Here is a 24,224-nt window from a genome sequence, read left to right as displayed (position 1 = left end):
TCCATAATAGTTCCAATGATCAGGAGGACCGAAAAGCATCCATGATAGGAGGGGTCCAAGCCCTTCCGACCGCCGGAACCACCCCTATATTAATAAAGGTGAATTTTGTAATTAAATACAAACTCAATGAGTTAATTAACCATACGAACCTTAATTTGTCGGAAATATAGGACCGAAACTACCTATAATAGTTCCAATGGTCAGGAGGACCGAAAAACATCCATGATAGGGGTGGTACCGGAGGCCGAAAGGGCTTGGACCCTTCCAGCCCACTGTCTCCTCCACCATTGTCTATAACTATAATTGCACAATATAAATATTTAGGCTAATATGATATTATTTTGTATGTTGGGGTTAAATTGACATTTTTCTAAAAACTTGAGTGTATATTGATATCTTATCCCTATTAATTAAGTTGCAAGCTTCTTTATTTTTCTGTCAGAGACATTGTTGTTTTAATTTATATAAGATAAATAAGTAAAACAAACATCCAGCGTTTGTAGTCCAACGGTTAGGATAATTGCCTTCCAAGCAATAGACCCGGGTTCGACTCCCGGCAGACGCAATTTCAACCTAATTTTTGGGTTTTTTTGGAGGTTTAATTAGAGGAAATTATGGGTATAAAATTAAATAAAAAAGGTTTAAATCTATTTTGTGGACCCTACATCCGTATAACAATTAATTAGAAAGTTTGGATATGATTTCTTTGACCTCTTCATGACTATTTCTTCGTGACAAATAATTTTGTTTAGGCTTAATACATAATTTGCCCTGAACTTATTTAAAAAGTTTGATTGGTCTTTTGAATTTTTAAAGTGTTCCAACAATCCCCTCAATTTATATAAAATATTCAATTAGATCCTTAAACTTGCATAAAATGTAACCAATTGATCACTTGATTGTAAAAAAAATAAACTTAATGGGGAAGATGTATTCCACGTATCATAGAATGTTATTACATAATTCAAAAATAGATTAAAAAGGAAGCTATTACTTATTCAACTATAAAATTTGTCTTCACTAATATTAAAACCGTATACATCCGATCTTGGTCGTTTTACTTTTTTTAAAATGCGTGTAATATATCTTCCACATTTAATTTACTTTTTTTTTTTACACCGAGTGATCAATTGATTATATTTTGTGCAAGTTCAGAGCGCTAACTGCACATTTTATGCAAGTTAAGAGAGCTATCAGAATATTTTGAAAATTCAAAAGGTCAATCAATTTTATTGGACAAGTTCAGGAGACAAATGATATATTAAGCCTTTTGTTTAATTTAACTTAAATAATCTATATATAATTATTTCTTTAAAAAAATTAGAGTATTCATACGTATTAAATCATATATATGTTTATGTATTCAATTCTAATTTTATATATATTATGCGCTTAATCAATTTGTTTTTCAAACATATATTTTTGTGCATGGATGCTAGATTACTCATGCATATACGAATAGACTAATATAATTTAATATTAAGGCTTGCTACAGGTTCCGGTAGCTTGAGCTTACCCATCCCTAGCGCCGGTCACGGTCCGTAGGATGGATCGTGACCCAAAAAAAACCAAATATTTCATTCCATAAAAGAAATTAGTGCAATGGGTTACATATATTTTCAATGTATCCATTAAACTATACATATTGATTTCTTTAAATCCCATAGATTCTTTAGTAAATAAGATAGAAATATGGTCAAATAAGGGTACAGAGTCTTGCTAATTCATTCTAACGCCTAAGTCAATTTTAAGGGACAATTTGAGAATGAACACAACAACAAATCAAAGCTATAATTTAAGCTCAGTGAATAATGAATGAAGTAGTGTACTTTGAAAGATATTACTCTATTTACATTGTGATTGAATAGGGAGGGGCGGTTATAAGCCTTGGAACGTGTTAAGCTACGTGTCATCTGTTGATAGCTGAATGCACGTCTGCATATTGAGGTTTGGTATTCTAAGTCTACTTGATTAGTGTTTAACGGGACCGGGCATCAGATCAATGGAGATCTCACGGTCCAAGATTATGAGACTAGGTCGTGCTGGAAGTTGATTTTCTATGATGATCCCACATTAGTTATATTGTTACATTCGAAGGAAATTTTATCCAATCACTTTTTTATTTCACTATTTTTATAGATTTACAAATAACTTCAAGTCGCTATTTTTACTGAAAATTTCTACCGATTGAGAGCAGACGACGAGTTTGACGTGGACTATTATTTTGAAATTAGTAATACTAAAAATTTAAGTTTAAAATAATTTTTTTGTTAATACTTAAATCTATAAACATCATTTTATAAAAAAAATACCGCAGTTGTCAAAATGTCAAAACCCAAGCAACGGGTTTTTTTTTTCTTATCCTTAAATTTAATAAATAAAAGAGAAAGTAAAAGAATAAATTGTGTGGTTTGGTTGATTTGGAAAAACGGTTTTGGTAGTTTAAAAGTTTTTAAATATGAATTTGTGTTTTGTGAAATTTACAGTTAAATGATATGTGAGTCCATTTTATGGCCAAATAATACTTGTGATTTATTTAATTTTCAAATCTAAACTTTGTATTTTCGGTAATTTATAATTGTTCCATTTTGAGGTAAATAGTCGTCGTGACAATAATTTTTAATGAAATGATTGAGTTTGTAAACTATACAAAATACAGATCTCTATTTGTAATATTTTAAACCACGTAAATTTTTTTTACAAATTGGTTAAACCACAAAGTTTATTTTTATATTTTTCGATAAATAAAATGAGATAAAGGGTGGGTATTGCTATTTACCGTCCCCAAATTACTTATCACCGCCTTTATTTGGATAATCTGGCCCTTTTCATAAAAAAAAAAAATCGAAAATGAAATTTTGTTTTTTTGAGAGAGTTTTTTTATATACCTAGGCAGACAGAATTTCCACCTGGCTTATTCGGGTTTGTGATTTTAGAAGAAATTAGAGAGAATGAAAATTTTTTTTAGAGAAAAATGACAAAGAGGCAAAAACGTTAAAATGAGGGCGGTGATAAGTAATTAGAGAACAGTATTTAACAATCCAAATGATGGTTATTAATAATAGTTATTAATTAGGAATAAATTATCAAAATATTTGGGTTAATTACACGCACGTAGTCTCTTCAGCATTCAGAATGGAACATTAATGCTATGAAACTTAATTTTTTAATATTAAAATTATTAAACTTTATATTTTATTTCTCTTATAATCCTTTTATAAATAACAGTCACCGAAAAATAAAAAAAAATATTTGAAACAGTTATAACGATCCGGCTATTGTTAAAAAAGACGCACTCAATTGGGTAAATATTTTAAATTAGATCATGCTACTTTGAAATTCGATGGTGTTGGTCTTGCTAGGTTCTATTGATGTGAGAAATCCAACGAAAGAAGATGAATTAAATTTTGGCTTGAATTAAATTTTGGCTTGAATTTAGTGAAATGTGTATTTTTGAGATAAACGTCAAATTTAACTTTAACATTTCAAGCGAAGTGTAGATTTAGCCATAACGCATGAAATGGTGTAAATTTAACTCCAATGTTTCCAAGTAAGATCAACTTTAGCATGCGTTATCAAAAATTTGAAAATACTGATTCGACTATCACATAGGACCTTCCACATACGTTTGTCGATAAATTGAAGCAGTTTCGTATATTTTTGTTGGTTTTTTTAACTATATTAATAACACAATAAATTTTTCAGAGAGTTCGAAAAAAATTGTGATTAACTTATATGTAAAAGATTTAGTTTTTAGTATTTTAACAGATTTTTTTGTAATTTTGTTAGTAATACACTAAATATCTTAGAAATAATTGATATTTGAAACGTCTGCAGTGAAAGTTAAATACTAGTGAAACCAGTTCTTTCTAATTTTCGATAAGATAGGGCTAAAATTGATTTTACATAGAAACGTTGGAGTTAAATTTGTACAATTTCATATATTAATTCCAAAAATATACATTTCACCAAATTCAAGCCAATCAATTTAATTCTTCTTCTTTTCGATTTCTCACATCAATATAACCTAGAAAAACCAACACCATTGAATTTCAAAGTAGCACGATCTAATTTGCCCATTCATATGTTAAGGCTAACTCTAAGCTTTTCCGATGACTACTATTGCTAGAATTTGGGTAAAGAGACCATAAAAGAAATCAAATATAAAGTTAGATGATTTTGATGTTAAAAAATTAAATTTTATAGCATTAACGTTCCATTTCTAATAATATTTGGAAGACCATGCGTGTATCAACCCAAACCCAAACTAGTTTCAAGATTTTTGGAAAAAATGTCAATTTCTCATCATGGTACAAAATAGTATCATTTTGGCTTCAACATTTGTAAATGATGTAATTACATCAATGTGTAATGAAAAGTGACGCTTCAACTTTTGTAAAATGACATCAATTTCTCCTAAAATTTCGATATGCAATGCTATAATTGCACAATTTCAGAAATATAGAAGCTAAAAGGGATAATGTGTAAAAATATCTCTAACATTTATAGCTAAGAGCAATTTTACCCCTAAATGGTGTAATTTTACCTCTAACGTTGGCATCCAAGAGTAATTTTACCTCTAGCGTTGACAAGTTTAGGCAATTTCAAAAATTATTATAAAATGCACGTATTTTATTCTTTATTCTATACCAATTGCATGTCTGTTGATTCTAAAAAAAAATTCATATTTTTTGTGATTTAATAATAGTATTGAAGATTGATATTTTTAAATTCGGTGAATTATTTAAAAAATTTCTGTCCCACTCGTACAAAATACAATACGTTCTTTTTAATCTTTTTTGAATTTTTTTCCACGTTTAATCATATACTTGTAATCTGTTAGTAATGAGTGATAAAATGACGCACATGTGAAGTTTAAATGACAAGATTCATGACCGAGAAGATAATTTGATGAATTATTTCTCAAATTGACCCAACTTGTCCACGTTAGGTATAAAATTACTCTTAACTGTCAACGTTAGGGGTAAAATTGCACTATTTTAATCATAAGAGATAAAAGTGTTTTGACTATAAACGTTAGAGATATTTTTGCACCTTAATCCAAACTTAAAAAAATGTTATTTTTTACTTGAGATTAAATTGTCACTTTAAAACATTATCCCTATTAATCAAGTTACAACCTTATTTAGCTTGCTAACAGAAATACTGTGTTTATCTATATAAAGTAAATAAACACCAATTACATGTAGCGTTTGTAGTCCAACGGTTAGGATAATTGCCTTCCAAGCAATAGACCCGGGTTCGACTCCCGGCAGACGCAACTTTCAAAATAATTTTTTTTTTGTTCTTTAGCGGTTTTTAATTACAGGAATTTATATATCTAAAAATTAAATAAAATAAAGGATTTAGAGTAATGATTATATTGTGTGGACCCTACATATAATCGGTAATAATAATTAATTAGAAAAGTTTGGATATGATTTCTTTGATTTTTTTTAAGGAAGTTTCTTTGACCTTTTCATGACTATTGTTAATACTTTTCAATTTTGTACATTTTATGTGTGACAAATAATGATGGCTCTCCCTTGAAAAAAAAAAGTGATGGCTCATTACTTTTCTATCTATTTGCAATTAAAAAATAAAAAAAATCAAATATATCATTTAACAAAATAGAGGGATAATATACGAATCAAAAATCATATAACTCGGGAAATATTTAGCTTTAAGAATTCTGTAATAAAAAAATATACATGGTCTAGAAACAAGAGCACATGTCTGTTTAGCAGCATAACTTGATGTAGATTAAAGTCGACTGAGAGTTTTAATCGTAAACTCACAAAGATTACTATCTTCTCAAGCTAAACATGAAGGTTGGAAAGAACCCAAACAAGGAAAATCCTTAGCTCCAATGGAGGCTGAAATATTAATTCATCGAAAGTTGTAGAACATTACAAATTAAGGAGCTTATATACTCCATCAAAATAAGAGGGAAAAGACCCCAAAGCCCTCAAGTAGGGTTTCAAACCTAGTATCATGGATAGGGCCAAAATGGGGAGGAAAGTAATAAGGGTAGTTCAAAAAATAAAGAGTGGTGGCAAAACAGTAAATTCATATGAGGCAGAAATGGTCCCCAACAACAAGAACTTGGTGAAGAAGTCTTCTCCACTCGAGCACGCCCCGCGTCGTCTGCCTCACGCCTCGCGTGTTTGAGCTCTTGGACTTGGGAGTTCCCGCTGGTGGGTTTCACGCGTGGCGTCCCTGGGAGTACGCCCCGCATACTTGACCTCCTAGACAGGATTCTCTTCGGACGCAGGTTCCACGCTCCGCACATAGGGAGGCACGCCCCGCGTGCATGAGCTCCTGGACATCCCTTCGGAAATGGGGCTCTTTACGCCTTGTGTCTTAGTGAGCACGCCTCGCGTGCGCTGCTGGCCGCCTTGGATTCCGCTGTTCTCGGATGACTCTCCGTCAGTCTCGTCTCTCGGCTCCGGACTCGTGCTTAGGGAAGGGATGTCCTCATCATTCTCCCCTTCTTAGAAAGAGTTGGACCCCATCTCGAATGCCTTGGTTGGCAACGTCCCATCCGGCCTCCACAAGCTTAGATCATGCACATTAAAAGAAGGTGACATCTTCCCAAGCTAATTAGGAAGGATTAGTTGATACACGTTGGCACTAATTTTCTTGGCGACTCGGTACAGACCATATTTCCTCAGCTTCAACTTGCTACCTGTGGCATGCACGAGTCGCTCCTTTCCCAAGTACACCATCACCTCATCCCCAACCTCAAACTGCACATCTCTCCAGTGCTCATCAACTTTGGCATTGATCTTGTTATTTTTCTCTACAATGCTATGTCGAACTTCTTGGTGCATCTGATGGTAATTGTTGGCCAAATTGTGGGCGGCTATACTCTTCTTCTCTCCCTTTGGGATCTCCCCCAAGTCAAGTGAATGGTTGGGAGCCTTGGTATACACGACCTCGAAAGGGGTCTTTCCGGTGGTAGAACTCACGACGGAGTTGTAAGCAAACTCTGCTTGTGCAATCACATAATCCCACATCTTGGGTTTGTCCTGGCACTTGCTTCTCAACAGATTTCCCAAAGTCCGGTTTACCGCTTCGGTTTGCCCATCCGTTTGTGGGTGAGCCATGGTACTAAACTTCAAAGTGGTTCCGAGGATAGCCCAAAGGGTCCGCCAAAAGTGGCTAACGAACTTCGTATCCTGATCTGACACTATGCTTTTCGAAACCCCATGTAATCTTACCACCTCACGGAATAAAAGCTTAGCAATGGCAGTGACATTATTAGTCTTTCGACACGGGATGAAATGGGCCATTTTCGAGAATCTGTCCTCCACCATGAAAATAGAATCCATACCACGCTGAGTCCTCGGTAACCCCAACACAAAGTCCATTGAGAGATCCTCCCAAATGGTTTCCAAAATCGGTAAGTGCATAGGTAACCCGACATTAGTAGCATGTCCTTTGGAGGTTTGGCAATTCTCACATCGCTCCACGATGTATGCCACATCTCTCGTCGTCCTCGGCCAAAAGTAACGGGAGCCAACTGCTTCAAAGGTCTTATCTCTACCAAAGTGGCATCCTAACACCCCTCCATGTAGTTCCCGAACTACTCTTTCTCGTATGGACGTACTCGGAAGGCACAACTGGTTTTCCCTCATGAGGAACCCATCAACTAACTGATACTCGCCTCCCTCGGTGCCGTTTCTACATTTCTCCCACTTACTTCCAAAGTCCAGATCTTCATCGTACTCCCCTTTGTGTTGAAACACCTTTCCACATGATTTTGATTTGACAAAATGATTTAAGTTAATCCCATGATCAAGACAATTAAATTTAAGTGCTTTGATTTAATTGTACTAATATGTTTGTTCAATGTTGAGTATATTAATAAATGAGAACAGGAATAAAAAGTAAGACAGAACGAAGTCAGCATAAGTCATAGAAGCTGAGTAGAACACAACTCAGCATCATAAAAGAAAAGTCTTCTTCAGAACAAACGCTTGAAGGCGAAGCCGACCGAAGAAGCTGAGTAGAACATAACTCAGCCCCGTCAAAGAAGATCTTAAAGGCAACATCAAACAAATCAAGCTGAGTATTCGTCAGGACAGCACCAATGATCCGTTGACTAGAAGACAAAACCCGACAAAGGTCTACACCAATTCTGAAGCCTCGGAATTACGCCAAGAGACCTTTTCGAGACGCATGGATCACCTGGCGTTTGGCAAGAAGATAAACCTGGCGCTAGAAAACGAAACCTGGCGCAAGAAGACGAAACTGGCAAGCCTGGCGCCTGCTAAATTCAGACGACAGGATTGGCCTGCGATTCTGAATGCTGACCTATCAATGACGAAAGAAGACCATTTGAATTCAACGGATATGTCCGAATTTAAATCATTAGATCCTCAGAAATTGCTATAAAAGGACAAGTTCATCACTTGGATCCTTTGCCGAAATACAAGAAAGCACAGATAGAAAAGCAAATCTTCACAAGAGTGAAAATTCAAAATAGAAGCTGTCTAAATAGAAAAAGCAAGTTCTTGCACCCAAATCCAATCTTTGTGTAAAAGTCTAGAGTGAATTTGTATTCATCTAAAGTGTTCTTTGTTTAGAGAGAACAAATCTTGTATCAATTGTAAAGGTTGAGAGAATGAAGTTGAGTACTCGGTTTTAGTACTCAGCGGTAAAGAAAATCTGAGTGTTCAGTTATAGCGCTCAGTAGGATTGAGTAGACGAATAGAGGACGGTACTCTTGCATACTCAATTGCTTTGTAAACGGTTGTGCTCTACCTTTAAAGAGCTCAGTAGTGGATTAAAAAAGCCCGGAAGGATTCTGGAGACTGGACGTAGGCGGTGAGGCCGAACCAGGATAAGACTGCTGAGTAATCTCTAACCCTTCTCTTGATATATATGTATGTGTTTCTTGCTTAAATTACTCAGTATATAATTTGTATAAGCCGACGCTGAGTAATCAGAGTGATGAGTTGGAAGCTGACCTTAAGTGTCATTTCCCAACTCACAAGTGAAACAGTTCTAGTCAGCCTCTGACTAAAGCTGTCTTACATCACGCTCAGTCTTGTTGACCAAAACTGAGTAAAGTTATTTAAAGAATTAAATTAAGTCAGCATAATTAAGCGAAAAAGTTACATTAGTTCCTAACCCCCCTTGGAACTAATTCTATTACATAACACGGGACCAACACTTTGATGTGCTCAAAATCCACTAACTCCAAGGCTACGGTTTTTAGGAGTGCTACCCTTCAGCTCAAGGCATCCGCCACCTTGTTTTGTTGACCCGCTTTGTGGAGAAGCTTATAGGGGAACTTGTCCATAAAAGCGGACCGTCTAGCATGCATGGAGCTCCGGAGTTATTTTTGGCTTCCCAAGTATTTGAGGGCTTGGTGGTCGGTATACAACATGAACTCCTTCCCAATGAGATAGTGCTCCCATATCTTGAGAGCCCGTACTACCGCATAAAACTCCTTATCGTAGGTGGCCCACTTTTCCGTGATTCACACAAACTTCTCACTGAAATAAGCGATGGGCCGCCTCTCTTGCATCAACACTCCCCCAACTCCTACTCCACTTGCATCACATTCTACTTCGAAGAGCTTGTCAAAATCTGGAAACGCTTAAACCGGAGCGGTGCTTAGCTTTTCCTTTATCAATGCAAAACTACTCTATTGCTCATCTTCCCACTTGAATCCTCTCCCATTCTTCAAACACTCGGTCATAGGTGCAACAATAGCGCTGAAATTCCAGATGAATCGTCTATAGAAAGTGGCTAACCCATGAAAGCTTCTAATGTCCCCCACGGTCTTCAGAGTCGGCCACTCCCGAATAGCCCTCACTTTCTCTTCATCAACCCGGATTCCATTCCCACTTACCACATACCCGAGAAACACCAAACTTTCCATCACAAAATCACACTTCTTAGTGTTGGCAAAGAGTTGATTCTCCCGGAGTAATACTAAGACGGACCTCAAGTGCTCTACATGTTCTTCCAATGTCTTACTATGAATGAGGATATCATCGAAGTAGACCACTACCAACTTCCCAATCACCGGACGCAAGACTTGGTTCATCAACCTCATAAAAGTACTCGGTGCATTGGTCATCCCAAACGGCATCACTAGCCACTCATACAACCCAGCACACATCTTAAACGCCGTCTTCCACTCATCTCCCACCTTAATTCGGATTTGGTGGTATCCACTCCTCAAGTCAATCTTCGAAAAGACTTTAGACCCACTTAATTGGTCAAGCATATCATCAAGTCGGGGAATCGGGAACTTGTACCGTATGGTGATCTTGTGGATGGCTTGACTATCTACACACATCCTTCATGAACCGTCTTTCTTTGGTGTCAATAATGCCGGAATCGCACATGGGCTCCTACTCTCTCTAACATACCCCATGTTTATTAACTCCTCCACATTTTCTTTCATAACCTCACTCTCCTTGGGACTCATCCGGTAATGAGGGAGACTAGGCAAACTAGCTCCCGGCACAAGGTCAATGTGGTGTTGAATGTCCCGTAGAGGTGGTAACATATATGGTAGCTCCTCCGGAAACACATCTCAGAATTCATCAAGCAATCTTCTCACGTCTTCCGAAACCTCTCCGTCTTCACTTCCTATCCCATCCGACGGTGTGCTAGATTTCACCATCACTACATAGACCGTTGACTTTCCTCACACTCGTTAATAAATGCCTTGTGAGTTGGGCAAACGATCAAGGTAGATTTCCCTTTGGTTTTAGGCTCTCCTACAAGAGGTGTGAGCACATACCGAACCCTATCCTTCACAAACCAATAGGTATTCTTCCTCCCGGCATGGGTAGCGTCCCTATCAAATTGCCAATGACGTCCCAAGAGTAGGTGGTAAGCATCCATCTCTATAATGTCACAATAGACCTCATCTCGGTACTCGCTAATCTCGAGAGGTACCCTACACCTTTGAGTGACTTTCATCTCTCCCACGTTCTTGATCCACCCCACACTATACGGACTAGGGTGCGCCTCAATAGTCAATCCGAATCTCTTGGTTGCGGTGTCGCTAATAATGTTCTCTTGACTGCTGCTATCAATGATCACATTGCACTTCACCCCTTGCACTAGACATCGGGTTCGGTACAATTGGTGCCTTTGGTCCGCCTCTACTTTACTCGAGACCAAAAGCCTCCTCACTACATGTATGGCCCGACCACCATCATACTCCCCATCATCCTTACCATCTATCGGATCACAAACATACATCCCCCTCACATCATCATACTTATCTTCTTCATCATACCACTCAACCATGTTGGTGCTTCTTCATTTGGGGCACTCATTAGATCGGTGACCCGACTCGTTGCATCAAAACACTTAAATGGAGCCGGTCTTGCATAGGGGTTATTGTCCCTAGGGGCGCCTTAAATGGCCTTACATCCCCACTAGGTGCCTTTCCTGCACTAGGCGCTTTGGGATCACTCGTGCTAGCAACGTGTTTAGCAGAATCACATGCTTTACCATTACAACCGTTTCTAGTTGTCAGCATACTTTCACCATTGATCGGTTGCCACATGGATCTCCACCCTGATTCAGGGCACACACCTTAATTTTTTTATAAATACAAGATACACATTACACTAAACGACACAAAATTCATTTTCTCTACTCACTTAAACTTTAAATACTACTCTGTCACTTTTCTCTTCACTGACACAAAAGTGCTACTTTTCTTGAAAAACCTTGATTGATTCGCACTGGTCTCCGACCCCTCCTTAATTCTTTTTTTATTTTATTTCAAACACTAAATGACACGTCAACCTCAGTTCTGATTGTATCACATCACATCAACTTAACTTAAGCTTATTTTATAAAGCAAATTGCCTATATTATTAATAGGAATCCAAAGTAAAAGTCAAAAGTGATGTGTAATGAATACAAATTATTAAAGATAGAATAAATTAAGATAAAATTAACAACAAACTTGATCAAACAAGTAGCAACAAACATGGTTTAAAAATAGATACACCCTAAAAATCCTATTTTAGTACTATACCGGAGTAATTCAACAAGCTATAGTCGGACATACCGCCGGAAAATACGGTTATTTTTCAAATTTTACATTTCATTTATCACTCTTCTCTCTCTCCTCCACTCCCTTTTGACCAAGCTCAATGGGTAAATGCAGCGGCGCTCCTTCCACCTCCGATGACGGCCACAAATCTTCCAAAGGAATCAAAGTCCACTCCTCCGGCGCCTCTGCTCACTCTCATCATGCTCCAGCACATTCTTTGAATGGCGTCGGACGTGTCCTCGGTCGTCCGATGGAGGACGTCAAGGCCAGCTACAGTTTCGGCCGTGAATTAGGTCGCGGTCAGTTTGGTGTAACTTATCTTGTTACTCATAAGGAGACTAAACAGCAATTCGCCTGCAAATCAATCGCTACTCGGAGACTCGTTCACAAGGAAGACCTGGAGGATATCCGCCGTGAGGTTCAGATCATGCACCATCTCACCGGCTACAGGTCAGTAATCTAATTAATTTAGTGAAATTGATATGTATTTTGGGTGTAAGATAAGTGCAATTTTGATTTTGGTGTTCTCTGTATTTTTGGGGGTAAATGTAATAGGAATATTGTAGAGCTGAAGGGAGCTTATGAGGATAAGCAATCGGTGAATCTGATTATGGAGCTCTGTGCCGGAGGAGAGTTGTTTGATCGGATTATTGCGAAAGGGCATTATTCAGAAAGGGCAGCGGCTGATCTGTGTAGGCAGATGGTGACTGTTGTGCGTGATTGTCATTCAATGGGAGTTATGCACAGAGATTTGAAGCCGGAAAACTTCCTTATGTTGAATACTGATGAAAGTTCTCCTCTGAAGGCTACTGATTTTGGCCTCTCTGTGTTTTTCAAGACAGGTATAATTGCTGAACTTTGAAACTTGAAAGTAGGATTAAATTTTATTTCAGAATTAGAAAAACATTGACAATGATACAGTTGAGTTGTTTTATGAGCCAAATCTGCTATGAAAAATCAATAGATGAATTTGTTCATGAAGTTTCTGATTGAAACTATGATTAATTAGAATATAGCAGAAAATTTTATTTGATAGATATACACTTGTTTTTATTCTGCTTGATGGTTCTATGGAGAATCTGTAGTTTTCATTCAAAGTTCATGTGATTTGGTTCTTTCCTTTGTTTGATTTGGTTCTAGTGCCATTTCTAAGTAGGACTTTTGATTTCTTACACGACAACACGATTTACATAAACAACCATCTTGATATCCACCTGCATGTGATTTGGTTCTTTCCTTCGTTTCATTTGATTCTAAGGCCATTTCTAAGTAGGACTTTCCATTTCTGACACGACAACATTGTTTACATAAACAACCATCTTACATAAACAACCATCTTGATACGATTATCATTTTGGTTGGTTTTATTTTATATCATATATAATTATGTAGAATATACAGATCACGTACTAACAAGATTATGTGATTATGACACGACATTTTGACACCTTTATTTCTAACCATACTTGTCTTCTCCCTCTATCCGTGCATGATGATGATGCTAAAATGCACGACTCAAATAGCACCTAATCTAGTAAATCTAGACAACACTCTGCCAGAGAGAGAGAAAAAAGATACTATGTTAATTTTACCTCTTCCTTGAACATTAGTATTAGAAAAACAAACATTTATAGCAAATTTTACTCTCACTAACGTTCCTTTAATTTAGTTTGAGGTGTGGAATTTTAATTGGAGTTCGCTGTCATGTTAAGTTCTTTAAGAGTTCCTCAATTTTTTGGTGTTGTTTGACTTGTTCGTATAGAGCCTTCTTTGGATTGTGAACTTGAGGTGTTTCCCTCTCTCTCTCTCTCTCTATATATATATATAACACGAAGAAGAAATACTACTGTCATTTTCTAAGATACTGGTGATCTTGAACTCAATGGTCTACATGTGATTACAGGTGATGTTTTTAAGGATCTTGTTGGAAGTGCATACTATGTTGCTCCTGAAGTATTACGTCGAAAATATGGAGCTGAATGCGACGTTTGGAGTGCTGGGGTCGTACTGTATATTCTTCTAAGCGGAGTCCCACCATTTTGGGGAGGTAGGTTTATTTTTCACTTATTTGAGGATTAAATATAAATATTATTGATGATAATGATAGTCCTTTAAATATATTTGAAGAAGTGCCAACCTTTTATAGGGTATTATACCCGGACTTTTTTCGATCATAAATTAAGTTTCCGCTTGATTCAACTGTTGCTGCTGGTAGTATTAGCTGATTTTCTTTCCAAAATAGCTATCGCTAACTGTTTCTCAATTCTTACCAAACACTTTATATCTACTGTTTGGTGTAAAACGTCAGAATGGAGAGCCAAAAGGGCCCTAAATAATATAAATAATATGCTCAATGGTCACACATCTCGTCTCACTTTGTTTTGTTTTGGTTCTTGTGCATATGCAGAGACTGAAAGGGGAATCTTTGATGCTGTTCTCCGAGGACATATTGATTTTGCTTCAGACCCATGGCCTTCACTATCCACCAGTGCTAAAGATCTTGTGAAGAAGATGCTGAAGTCTGATCCTAAGGAGCGACTGACTGCTGCTCAAGTCCTAGGTAAGTTTTATTTTGGGTAGAAGTTGTCTAGAGAGGAGTTCTGAAAAGTGTTCGCTTGGAGGTTTTCAACATACTGAACCTTCTATGCAATTTTCACCTTAGTTTTGGTTCCAGAAAAAAAAAAGAAAATTGCATGCAAGAAATATGTTCCCTAGTCTTCTAGTATTTAGGATCATGTGTTTGGTGAATAGTAGGCCCACAAACTAACCGAAAAACTGATTTCGACACTGAAACCCCTTGAGAAATAGGTTAACTGAACCTGATAGACTAGTCAATGTTTTTTCATTTAAAAAACGGATAGTTAACCGAAGCCGAAAAATTAACTGACTATATATATGTGTAGAATTTTAATAATCCATATATAAATATGCATATTTATATTTAATTTTTAAGTTAAAAATATTGAAAAATTTCAAATTTTATTTGAATAAGGCTTTGTTTGTTTGTTGGAAAATATTGGGCAAGGGAAAATTTTGTCCTGGAAAATAAAATATTTTCCGGTGTTTGGCTACAACATTGGAAAGCGGGAAGAAGTAGTGAGTGATTATAGTTTTCAAAAGGGCAAGAAAGAATGGAGTAGGGTTCCAAAAACTTAGGAAAACTCACTTTCTTCATAAATTTTTCTGTGCAAACAAATACCGGAAAATCTGGAAAATATTTTAATGCGCTTACATTAAAGAAGAAAGAAAAATCTCCACCCCATCGGATGTGATTCGAACCCATGACCTCCCTAGTCATAGGTATGCTCTCAATCACTAGACTAAGAGCTTCACCACTTTTAATATTTAAATAATTATTTATTAATTTTAAAGTGAATAATTATAGATCGTTTTTTTTATGAGAAGTCAAGAACAGTTAACCAAAACTAGACCAGAGTAATAGGTTAACCAATTCTAATGAACTTGTTATTGGATTGATAATTTTTTTGTTAATGGACTGGTTACCCGAGATGTGTACCCTTTAGTGTCACAGTTCGATAAAGCTAGCAAGCCATTCTACACATGGTATTGGTGATGTATCCATGTCTTCAACCAGCATCATATGGCTAGTTCATGCTTGTGCAACGAACAAAATGTGTTTGGCTTCTCGCATTGGTCGATGTTGAGAACTGTCAAAATGTTACGATCTTGAGCATTTTCCTTTTATCACTATTTGAGTTTCTCTTATCTATAATCTTACTGAATTGACTTTGGTAAATGAAGAATGTGGCTTGACAAGACTGAAAATGCATTGCAGAGCATCCATGGATTCGAGAAGACGGTGAAGCTTCTGATAAGCCGATTGACGTCGGTGTTATGAGTAGAATGAAACAATTCAGAGCAATGAACAAACTTAAAAAAGTAGCTTTGAAGGTGAGATGTTTTTCCTTAGTGCTCATGTTATTATTATTATAATATGAAGGGTAAATAATTTATTAGTCCTTACATTTTTACTTGACACACTGTTTTCAACAGTTAGTCCCTTTGAGTGTCCCTTATAGTGGGAGGGACTAAACTATTTAATAATTCAAATATTCAAGGACTAAACTGTTAAATAGAACAAATCTTAAGGACTAAATAGTGTATTATTAAAATAAAAGGACTAAATAGTGTATTATTAAAATACGAGGACTAAACAGTCTTTTAGGTAAAACATAAAAAAAAAGGGCGGCCCGGTCGCATTACGCGTCCCCGCTGAGCGAGGGTCCGGGGAGGGGTCCCACCACAAGGGTGTATTGGGGGCAAGCCTTCCCTTGCCAATTTAATTGGCAAGAGGCCGCTCCTAAGACTCGAACCCGTGACCTCTGGTCACACGGCAACAACGTTTTAGCGTTGCGCCAAGGCTCGCCCTCTTTTAGGTAAAACATAGAGACTAATAAATTATTTACCCTAATATGAATGAACATCATTTTAAAGCAGGAAAATTAAGAAAGGAATTAACGTAAATGAAACAAAACATATAGACTTTAATGGGGTAATTACACGCATTAACCCTGAACTATAGCCCTATAACATTAATGGCTCCTAACCTTCATTTCTTGTCATAAAAGTGCTTGACCTTTACATTTTGTAACATTAAAGTCCAAATCAACCCAAAATACGAAATAAGGGTATAGTAGATATTTGAACCATAATTTTTAGTGACATGGATTAAAAAAAGGTAAATTACACCCATGGCCATTGAACTTCATTCATTTTCACGGTACGACCACTAAACTTCAAAACATAACATAAAAGGCACCCAAATTTACACTTTCTAACATTATGGCCACTAAACTTCAATTAACGCCTAAAAACGACCTTTGACTACCTCAAAATGGAAATGTCCAAGAATTAAAGTTGTTTAGAACCACATTTACTATGAAAGAAACCACATTTTTTATTTCCCAAAATCACCATTTCTAGAGTTCTCTCTCTAAACATTCACTTTCTCTCTCCTAACCAAACAACATTTAAATGACCTTATAATGAAAAAGTTCAAGAATTAAAGTTTCTCATAATATCATCAATTCTTGGAATTTTTTTATTTTGAAGTCATCTTAGTGGCCATAATGTTAAAAAGTGTAAAGTTGAGTAACTATTACGTTACATTTTGAAGTTTAGTCGCCATGGGTGTAATTTACCCTAAAAAAAGAGTCAATGATAGAAACATGTCCAATCCTTTTTTTTTTATGGATTTTTGTTGATTTGGTATGTAAAGTTCAAAGTTTTTTATGTCAATAAATGGCGTTTAATAGTATTAGAGTAGGTAAAGTTCAAAGATTTTTATGTTGGTAGCACTTAATTTTAAGGGCCTTAAATGTATTTTACTGTATCTTTAGGCGTTCTTTTTGTTCGAGTAAGCACGAAAATCCTGATCAAGCTCAAACATATCATGATAGCTGTAAATGACATTATAGTGACTTTCTTTTCCTTTATTTCCAGGTAATTGCAGAAAATCTGTCTGAGGAGGAAATTATGGGCTTGAAGGAGATGTTCAAATCTATGGACACGGATAACAGTGGAACTGTCACTCTTGAAGAGTTGAAAGTCGGTATTCCACAACTAGGCACCAAGCTCACCGAAGCTGAAGTCGAACAGTTACTGGAAGCGGTAAGATCTATAATCTTGTCACCATTACTGTGTTTTGTTGAATACTTCAAACCTATGTTGCACGGAAACAAAAACATACCGAGAAACGTAACTTCTAAAAAACATAGGAAACAAAAACGTGTAAATATTAAAAATATAGGGGCATATTTATAAATGTTAAAAATATAATAATATATTTAAAAAGACAAGAACAAGATGAAAAAAAGTCCAAACTCAATCGATATTTGAGAGATAAGGATTATAGGAGAAAGAAATATAGGGAAGTTCTTAAATTGAAGGAGACAAGGAAGGGATTACCAGTCAAATAGGAAGTACTGAATAGGCAGAGGAAACCATTTAAAAACTGAGAAACGGGTTTCATATTTTGGGTAATTACGGAAACGTTTTGTATCAGTTTCCGAGAGTTTCCGTTTCCCACATCTGACGGAACCGGTGAAACGCTTGTCATCAGATTCCGTGCATCATAGCTTCAAACTTTCAAATGTACCCGAAATACATATAGAAATCTCGGAACTCATTCATCCTTCATCTCAATAATCCTGTTCAACTAGGATTTAGAAAAAGGATGTCAGTAGGATCAAGAATTGGCGCTCATCTCTGACGAGTAAAGATTTGACTAGTAATCCTGTTCTTTAAAATAACTTGATGTTACCTGCTTTTTCAGTTTTATGCTATGTTGCACGGATACGGAAAACATTATTTCTAAAACGTAACCTTCATAAAATAGCCTACAAACAAAAATGGACACGGACACGAAACGCAGAAACGCTACTAACTAGAAGTGTCCGTGCAACATAGGTTTTATGACTAAACCATCTGTCCGGACTTTGCTTGCCCCATCCCGATATATATGACTTCTGCAAAATGGAAATTAGTAATCCATTATAATTCGATGCTTTCGATAACTTCCCCCCGCTGAAATGATATACTTGACTGGTTTTTTTTTCAGGCTGATGTGGATGGAAATGGAACAATTGATTATATTGAGTTCATAACAGCTACTATGCATTTGAATAGGATTGAAAAAGAGGACCACTTATTTACGGCCTTCGAATATTTCGACGGGGACAAGAGCGGGTAATCTCTGTCGTTCATCGCTGCTATTAGAAATATGTTTCTCCTACCTTTCTGTCAGTTTATTCTTTCTTGTTTCTCATTTTAGGTACATCACTGTGGAAGAGTTGGAGGAGGCCCTTACAAAGCATAATCTGGGCGACGCTAAAACAATAAAGGAGATCATCGCTGAAGTCGACACTGACAACGTATATATTGCCTCTGGCCCGTGTTTTCTTGTTTTCAATTGGGTATAATACATTCCTGTTCTTTCTTGCAGGATGGAAGAATTAACTATGAAGAGTTTACAACCATGATGAGAAAAGGCAACCCGGACTTCGCGCCAAATAGACGGCGTAAACAAACCTAAAAGACTCGCGCATTCTGTGAGGCTTTAATAAATAGTAAGACTGGGTTTTCAGTTTTTCAGTTTGTTGGTTTTATATTGCAATTAAGATCCATTTTACCACTTTAGCTGCGGCTGCAGATCGTGCGGCGAGTACTGACATCTTCCGTAATCCGCGATGCTCGCTCGTTGCACGGAGAAACAGAGCTTGGAATGTCTCATATCTTTACACATGAAGCTGTGTGCATTGATGAATTTGAATTCAGTTATTGTACTAACTACCTATGTTTATAGCTATTTTTTTCGTTTATCATCTTCACCATGTTATGTCGATTCCTGCTTAATCTATCAATGGAAAAGTAGTCATACAGTATATGTGTAAGCTTTATTTATATGCTGCGTTTAGGGATGTAAATGGGGGGAGGGATTCTCCGTCTCTGTTGGTGACCCACCCTGACGGGGATGGGGAATCTTCGATAAGAATCCTCATGGGACGGGGATGGGGATAGTTTTGTCCCACGTGGCGGGGATAGGGTGGGGATGGAGAAAGGTATCCCCGCCCCTACCCCGTTAACCCTCGATCTCTCGACTATTCCTCGTGATAACTGAGAATGATTGTTGATGGTTGGTATTATTAGCTACTGTTTTTTAAAAGTTTTAGGTTTTACTAATTTTTTTTAAACTTAAAAGGTGATTCCTCGTGGGGAATGGGAAAAACGTTTTTGGAACATAGGTAAACGGGGAATGGAGATCCCTGCTGGATGGGGATGGGAAAAATCTGTCACCGTCTAACTCGCGGGGATGGGGATGAGGAAAGGGAATGGTAAATACATTCCATGTCCTGTCTCGTCCCGTTTACATCCCTAGATGCGTTTATCATGATCGGCTCGGTGTTCGGTTCGATGAAAGCTCTACCGTGTTTGGCTCGATCTATAAACGAGTTGAACTAGAGTAGAACAAAACTCGATTTGAAAGGCCGCGAGCAGTATCGGTTATATGTTCATAAATAACTTTGTGGACAAGCTCGATTATAATGTTCATGAATACGCTCGTAGGCAAACTTTGTTTAGTTATTTTTTTAATAATAATATTTCTGTGAAGGGAAAATGTAAAACAACGTTGTTTTGTAGGTTCTAAAATTACGTAGTTTTGTGTTAAGCAAATGCTCATAATTGATTATTAGTTGGAAAGTGAAGTTCATGAGCAGAATTAACAAGCTCGATTAGAATGTTCATGGACACGCTCGTGAGCAAACTTGGTTCAATTATTTTTTTAATAAAAATATTTCTATAAAGGAGAAATGCAAAACAACGTTACTTTGTAGGTTTTAAAATTATGTAGTTTTGTGTTAAACAAATTCCAAATGCTCATAATTAAAGAGCAGCTCGCAAATGAAGTTCATGAGCAGAATTAATGAGATGTTCGCAAGCAAAGCTTGTAAACAAACTCGTAAGTAGTTCAGCTTGAGTTTGAGTTTGTCGACTTTCCGCCCAACTAAGTATGAGTAGGTTAAATCTCGATTCGGTTCGGTTCGATTATAACTCTACCACCAGCAAAATTCACTCGAAATCGGAATAGTTATTTTAAAGATGAGAATTATGCTTTTCCTAAGCACATTAAGACCATGTATAATCCATTTCATCATTCTTGTTACATCAAAATGTATTTTTTTCTTCATTTTCTCCTTGTTATATGATCTTGCTACAATGTTTTTTCTTCAACCCATTTCTTCATTTTCTCTCTCCAAACACAAAATTTCTTTTCAAATAATAATATTATATAACAAAATATACAATAACTATATTTATATATATAAAAAAGTAAACCACAATATAAGAAGATAATAATAAAATATTATTTGATGTCGCACCAAATTTTTTTTGATGCAATTCAATTTTATAAAGAAAAACCATATTCATCAAAATGAGAATACGGTTTGATTTCCAACTATCATCAAATCTCATTTCCAACATCAATTTCAGGTTGGGTTGGAGATAAGGCTTATTTTTCCTCAGCACATCAAGGCTTCTTTTGCTTTAAAGGTTTGAATAAATATATATATTTTATAAATATTTTAGGCAAAAAGCATTTTGAAAAACTTCTAAATTTAAATGCATTGAGCTCTTAATTTTTCATTTTAACGCATTAAGTTTTTGATTTTTTTTTAATTTTTTATCACATTAACTTTTGGATAACTAGAAAAGTTAGTTTTTAACATAAAATTCGGTTAACAGAATGTCATTTGTTTCATATACGTTTGAAATTTACATTTTTAACTGTTTAAATGTAATTTGTTATACGTGTGATGTTGTTATAGAAAAATTATAAAAATCTTATTTTGAACCGTAAAACATACAATTTCAGATACAAATAAAATGATACGCTCCGGTAATCATGTTTTATATTCACAACTAACTTATCATTAGCTTAATACGTTGAAATGGACCGCCGAAGGTTATAATATGGACCAAAATCAGAATGGCCAGGGTCCTCAAAATGTCTTTTGCCAATATTTTAGAGGAAAATAAAATATTTTTGAAATTATACTCATGGGTATTTAATTTTGTACTTATTAATATTAGGCTTAATACATCATTTTCTCCCTAACTTATCTAAAAAGTTTGATTGGCCCCTTGAACTTTCAAAGTGTTCCGATAGTCCCCTTAATTTTCATAAAATATTCAGTTAGCTTCCTGAACTTGCATAAAATGTAATCAATTGATCACACGGTTGTAAAAAAGTAAGTTAAATGCAGAAAATGTATTACATGCGTCTTAAAAAAAGTAAAAAGATCAAGGTCGGGGTATGCGGTTCTAATATTAGAGAAGACAAATTTTATAGTTGAACAAGTAAAAACTTCATTTTTAATCTATTTTGTGAATTATATAATAACATTCTAAGACGCGTGCAATTCATCTTCCACATTTAACTTATTTTTTTTGCAACCAGTGGTCAATTGATTACATAGAGAGCTAACTGAGCATTTTATGCAATTTCAGGAGGCTATTGGGACACTTTGAAAGTTCAAGAGGTCAATCCAACTTTTTGGACAAGTTCAGGGGGCTAATGTTGTATTAAGCCTTAATATTATGACCCTCCACTTCAAAATTTGCCATAAAAATCATTTAATTTTACTCTTCAAACAACAACAACAACAACATCAAAGCCTTAGTCCCGAAATGATTCGGGATCGGCTAACATGAACCATCATATAAAACCGTGAAATCAAGTCGTGTCAGCGACACAAATTTGCTCCATCCAATCCGTCATATCCACTACCATATTTTCCTCAATTCCCAGTAAACTCATATCACTCTCGATCACCCTCCTCCAAGTTTGCTTAGGTCTTCCCCTACCCCTCACCACTACATCCCTTTACCACTCTTCGGTCCTCCTAACCGGCGCATCAAGCGCTCTACATCTCACATGGCCAAACCACCTTAGTCGGTTTTCTCTCATTTTATTCTCAATAGATGTAACCCCTACTTTTGTCCTAATGATTTCATTACTCACCCGATCCTTTCTCATATGACCACACATCCATCTCAACACACGCATCTCCGCCACCGACATCTTATGGATGTGACAGTGTTTCACTGCCCAACACTCCGTACCATATAACATTGCTGGTCTAATTGCCGTGCGGTAGAATTTTCCCTTCAATCTATTAGGCATGCCGGGGTCACAAAGGAAACCCGTAGCACTCTTCCACTTCGACCAACCAGATTTAATCCTATGAGCAACATCTCCATCTACGTCTCCATCCGTTTGGATAATAGATCCTAAATACTGGAAGTAATCTGAGGCCTGAACAACTCTCCCATCTAGGGTGATTGTCCCTGCCTCCCTACTCCTATGGCCGCTAAACTTACACTCCAAATATTCTGTCTTACTTCGGCTCAACTTAAAGCCTCTAGATTCTAGAGTTTGTCTCCATAGTTCCAACTTCCTCTCCACTCCTTCTTTCGTCTCATCAACTAACACAATATCATCTGCAAACACAATATCCTTCTTTAGTTCATCCATAACGATGGCAAAAAGAAATGGACTTAGTGCGGAACCTTGATGCACTCCAATCGTAATAGGGAACTCTTCAGTCTTCCCAACACTAGTACGTACACTCGTGCATGCTCCCTCATACATGTCCTTTATGATGTCAATATATTTCCGAGAAATTTCTTTCCTTATCAAGGCCCACAAAGTACTTCCCTTGGTACCTTATCATATGCCTTCTCCAAGTCAATGAAAACCATATGCAAGTCTTTCTTCTTATTTCGATAGTGCTCCATTAATTGTCTCATTAGATGGATGACTTCCATAGTTGATCTTCCCGGCATAAAGCCAAACTGGTTTTCCGAGATCTTCACCGTCCTCCTTAGCCTTTGTTCGATCACTCGCTCCCAAAGTTTCATAGTGTGACTCATTAATTTGATTCCTCGATAGTTGGCACAATCTTGGACATCGCCTTTGTTCTTATACAGAGGGATTAAGATACTTTTTCTCCATTCTGATGGCATCTTATTGTTTCTCCAAATTTTGTTGAAGAACGTCGTCAACCATTCGATTCCTCTTTCTCCCAAACATCTCCAAATCTCAATAGGGATGCCATCAGGTCCTACTGCTTTCTTCAACCTCATCTTATTTAATGCCATTTTGACTTCACCCTTTTGAATTCTCCGCAGACATTCATGATTTATCATATCGTGAGGGATACTTATATCTCCAACATCTTGTCTGCGATCTCCATTAAATAAGTCATCAAAATAGGACCTCCATCGTTCCTTGATATCCTTATCTCCAACTAGGACTTTCTGGTCCACATCCTTCACACATTTAACTTTTTCGAGATCTCGCGTCTTCCTATCTCTCATCCGAGCAATTCTATATATGTCTCTTTCCCCTTCTTTCGTATTCAATCTTGTATACAGATCCTGATTCACCTTTGCTCTAGTATCTCGTATGACCTTCTTTACTTCCCTTTTAGCCTCTTTGTATTTTTCGTAGTTCTCATCACTCTTACATTTTCCCAATATTTTATAAGATTCTCGCTTACTCTTTACTGCTTGTCGTACTTCTTCTGTCCACCAAGATGTGTCCTTACGCGGTGGCATGCTGCCTTTAGATTCCCCTAGAACTTCTTTCGCTACTTTC

The 24,224-nt window shown here is 36.5% G+C and overlaps 1 protein-coding gene and 2 non-coding genes across 5 annotated transcripts; all 3 read left to right on the top strand.

Annotated features, from left to right (window-relative positions):
• The first annotated feature begins 493 nt into the window (after positions 1-493).
• On the top strand, positions 494-565 carry TRNAG-UCC (transfer RNA glycine (anticodon UCC)). The gene has a single exon. It is a non-coding gene; the product is annotated as a tRNA-Gly (tRNA).
• Positions 566-5,209: 4,644 nt separating this feature from the next.
• Positions 5,210-5,281, top strand: TRNAG-UCC (transfer RNA glycine (anticodon UCC)). The gene has a single exon. It is a non-coding gene; the product is annotated as a tRNA-Gly (tRNA).
• Positions 5,282-11,975: 6,694 nt separating this feature from the next.
• On the top strand, positions 11,976-19,446 carry LOC136211112 (calcium-dependent protein kinase 1). 3 transcript variants are annotated; one of them, XM_066002653.1, is made up of 11 exons: positions 11,976-12,072; positions 12,158-12,493; positions 12,599-12,885; positions 13,947-14,090; positions 14,451-14,603; positions 15,840-15,955; positions 17,507-17,674; positions 18,624-18,751; positions 18,837-18,936; positions 19,008-19,131; positions 19,215-19,446. In XM_066002653.1, the coding sequence occupies exons 2-10, from the start codon at positions 12,294-12,296 to the stop codon at positions 19,095-19,097; spliced, it is 1,386 nt and encodes a 461-aa protein (XP_065858725.1). In that variant the 5' UTR covers positions 11,976-12,072; positions 12,158-12,293; the 3' UTR covers positions 19,098-19,131; positions 19,215-19,446. The 3 variants fall into 3 exon arrangements, with proteins under 3 accessions (XP_065858725.1, XP_065858723.1, XP_065858724.1); XM_066002651.1 differs by lacking the exon at positions 11,976-12,072 and having other exon boundaries at positions 12,079-12,493; XM_066002652.1 differs by lacking the exon at positions 11,976-12,072 and having other exon boundaries at positions 12,079-12,493; positions 19,203-19,446.
• The last annotated feature ends 4,778 nt before the right edge of the window (positions 19,447-24,224 follow it).

Source organism: Euphorbia lathyris, chromosome 1 (genome assembly GCF_963576675.1).
Source record: "Euphorbia lathyris chromosome 1, ddEupLath1.1, whole genome shotgun sequence".
Classification (NCBI taxonomy): domain Eukaryota; kingdom Viridiplantae; phylum Streptophyta; class Magnoliopsida; order Malpighiales; family Euphorbiaceae; genus Euphorbia; species Euphorbia lathyris.
Note: the sequence above shows the minus strand (reverse complement) of the source record. Positions and strands in the feature narration are given on the sequence as shown.

What these genes read in the sequence shown, in the direction of transcription:
- LOC136211112 (XM_066002651.1), top strand. Translation starts at nt 12,144, where the DNA reads ATGGGTAAATGCAGCGGCGCTCCTTCCACCTCCGATGACGGCCACAAA. An exon ending in CACCATCTCACCGGCTACAG is followed by an intron (nt 12,494 to 12,598) that starts GTCAGTAATCTA and finishes TAAATGTAATAG; the next exon opens with GAATATTGTAGAGCTGAAGG. An exon ending in GACTGCTGCTCAAGTCCTAG is followed by an intron (nt 14,604 to 15,839) that starts GTAAGTTTTATT and finishes AATGCATTGCAG; the next exon opens with AGCATCCATGGATTCGAGAA.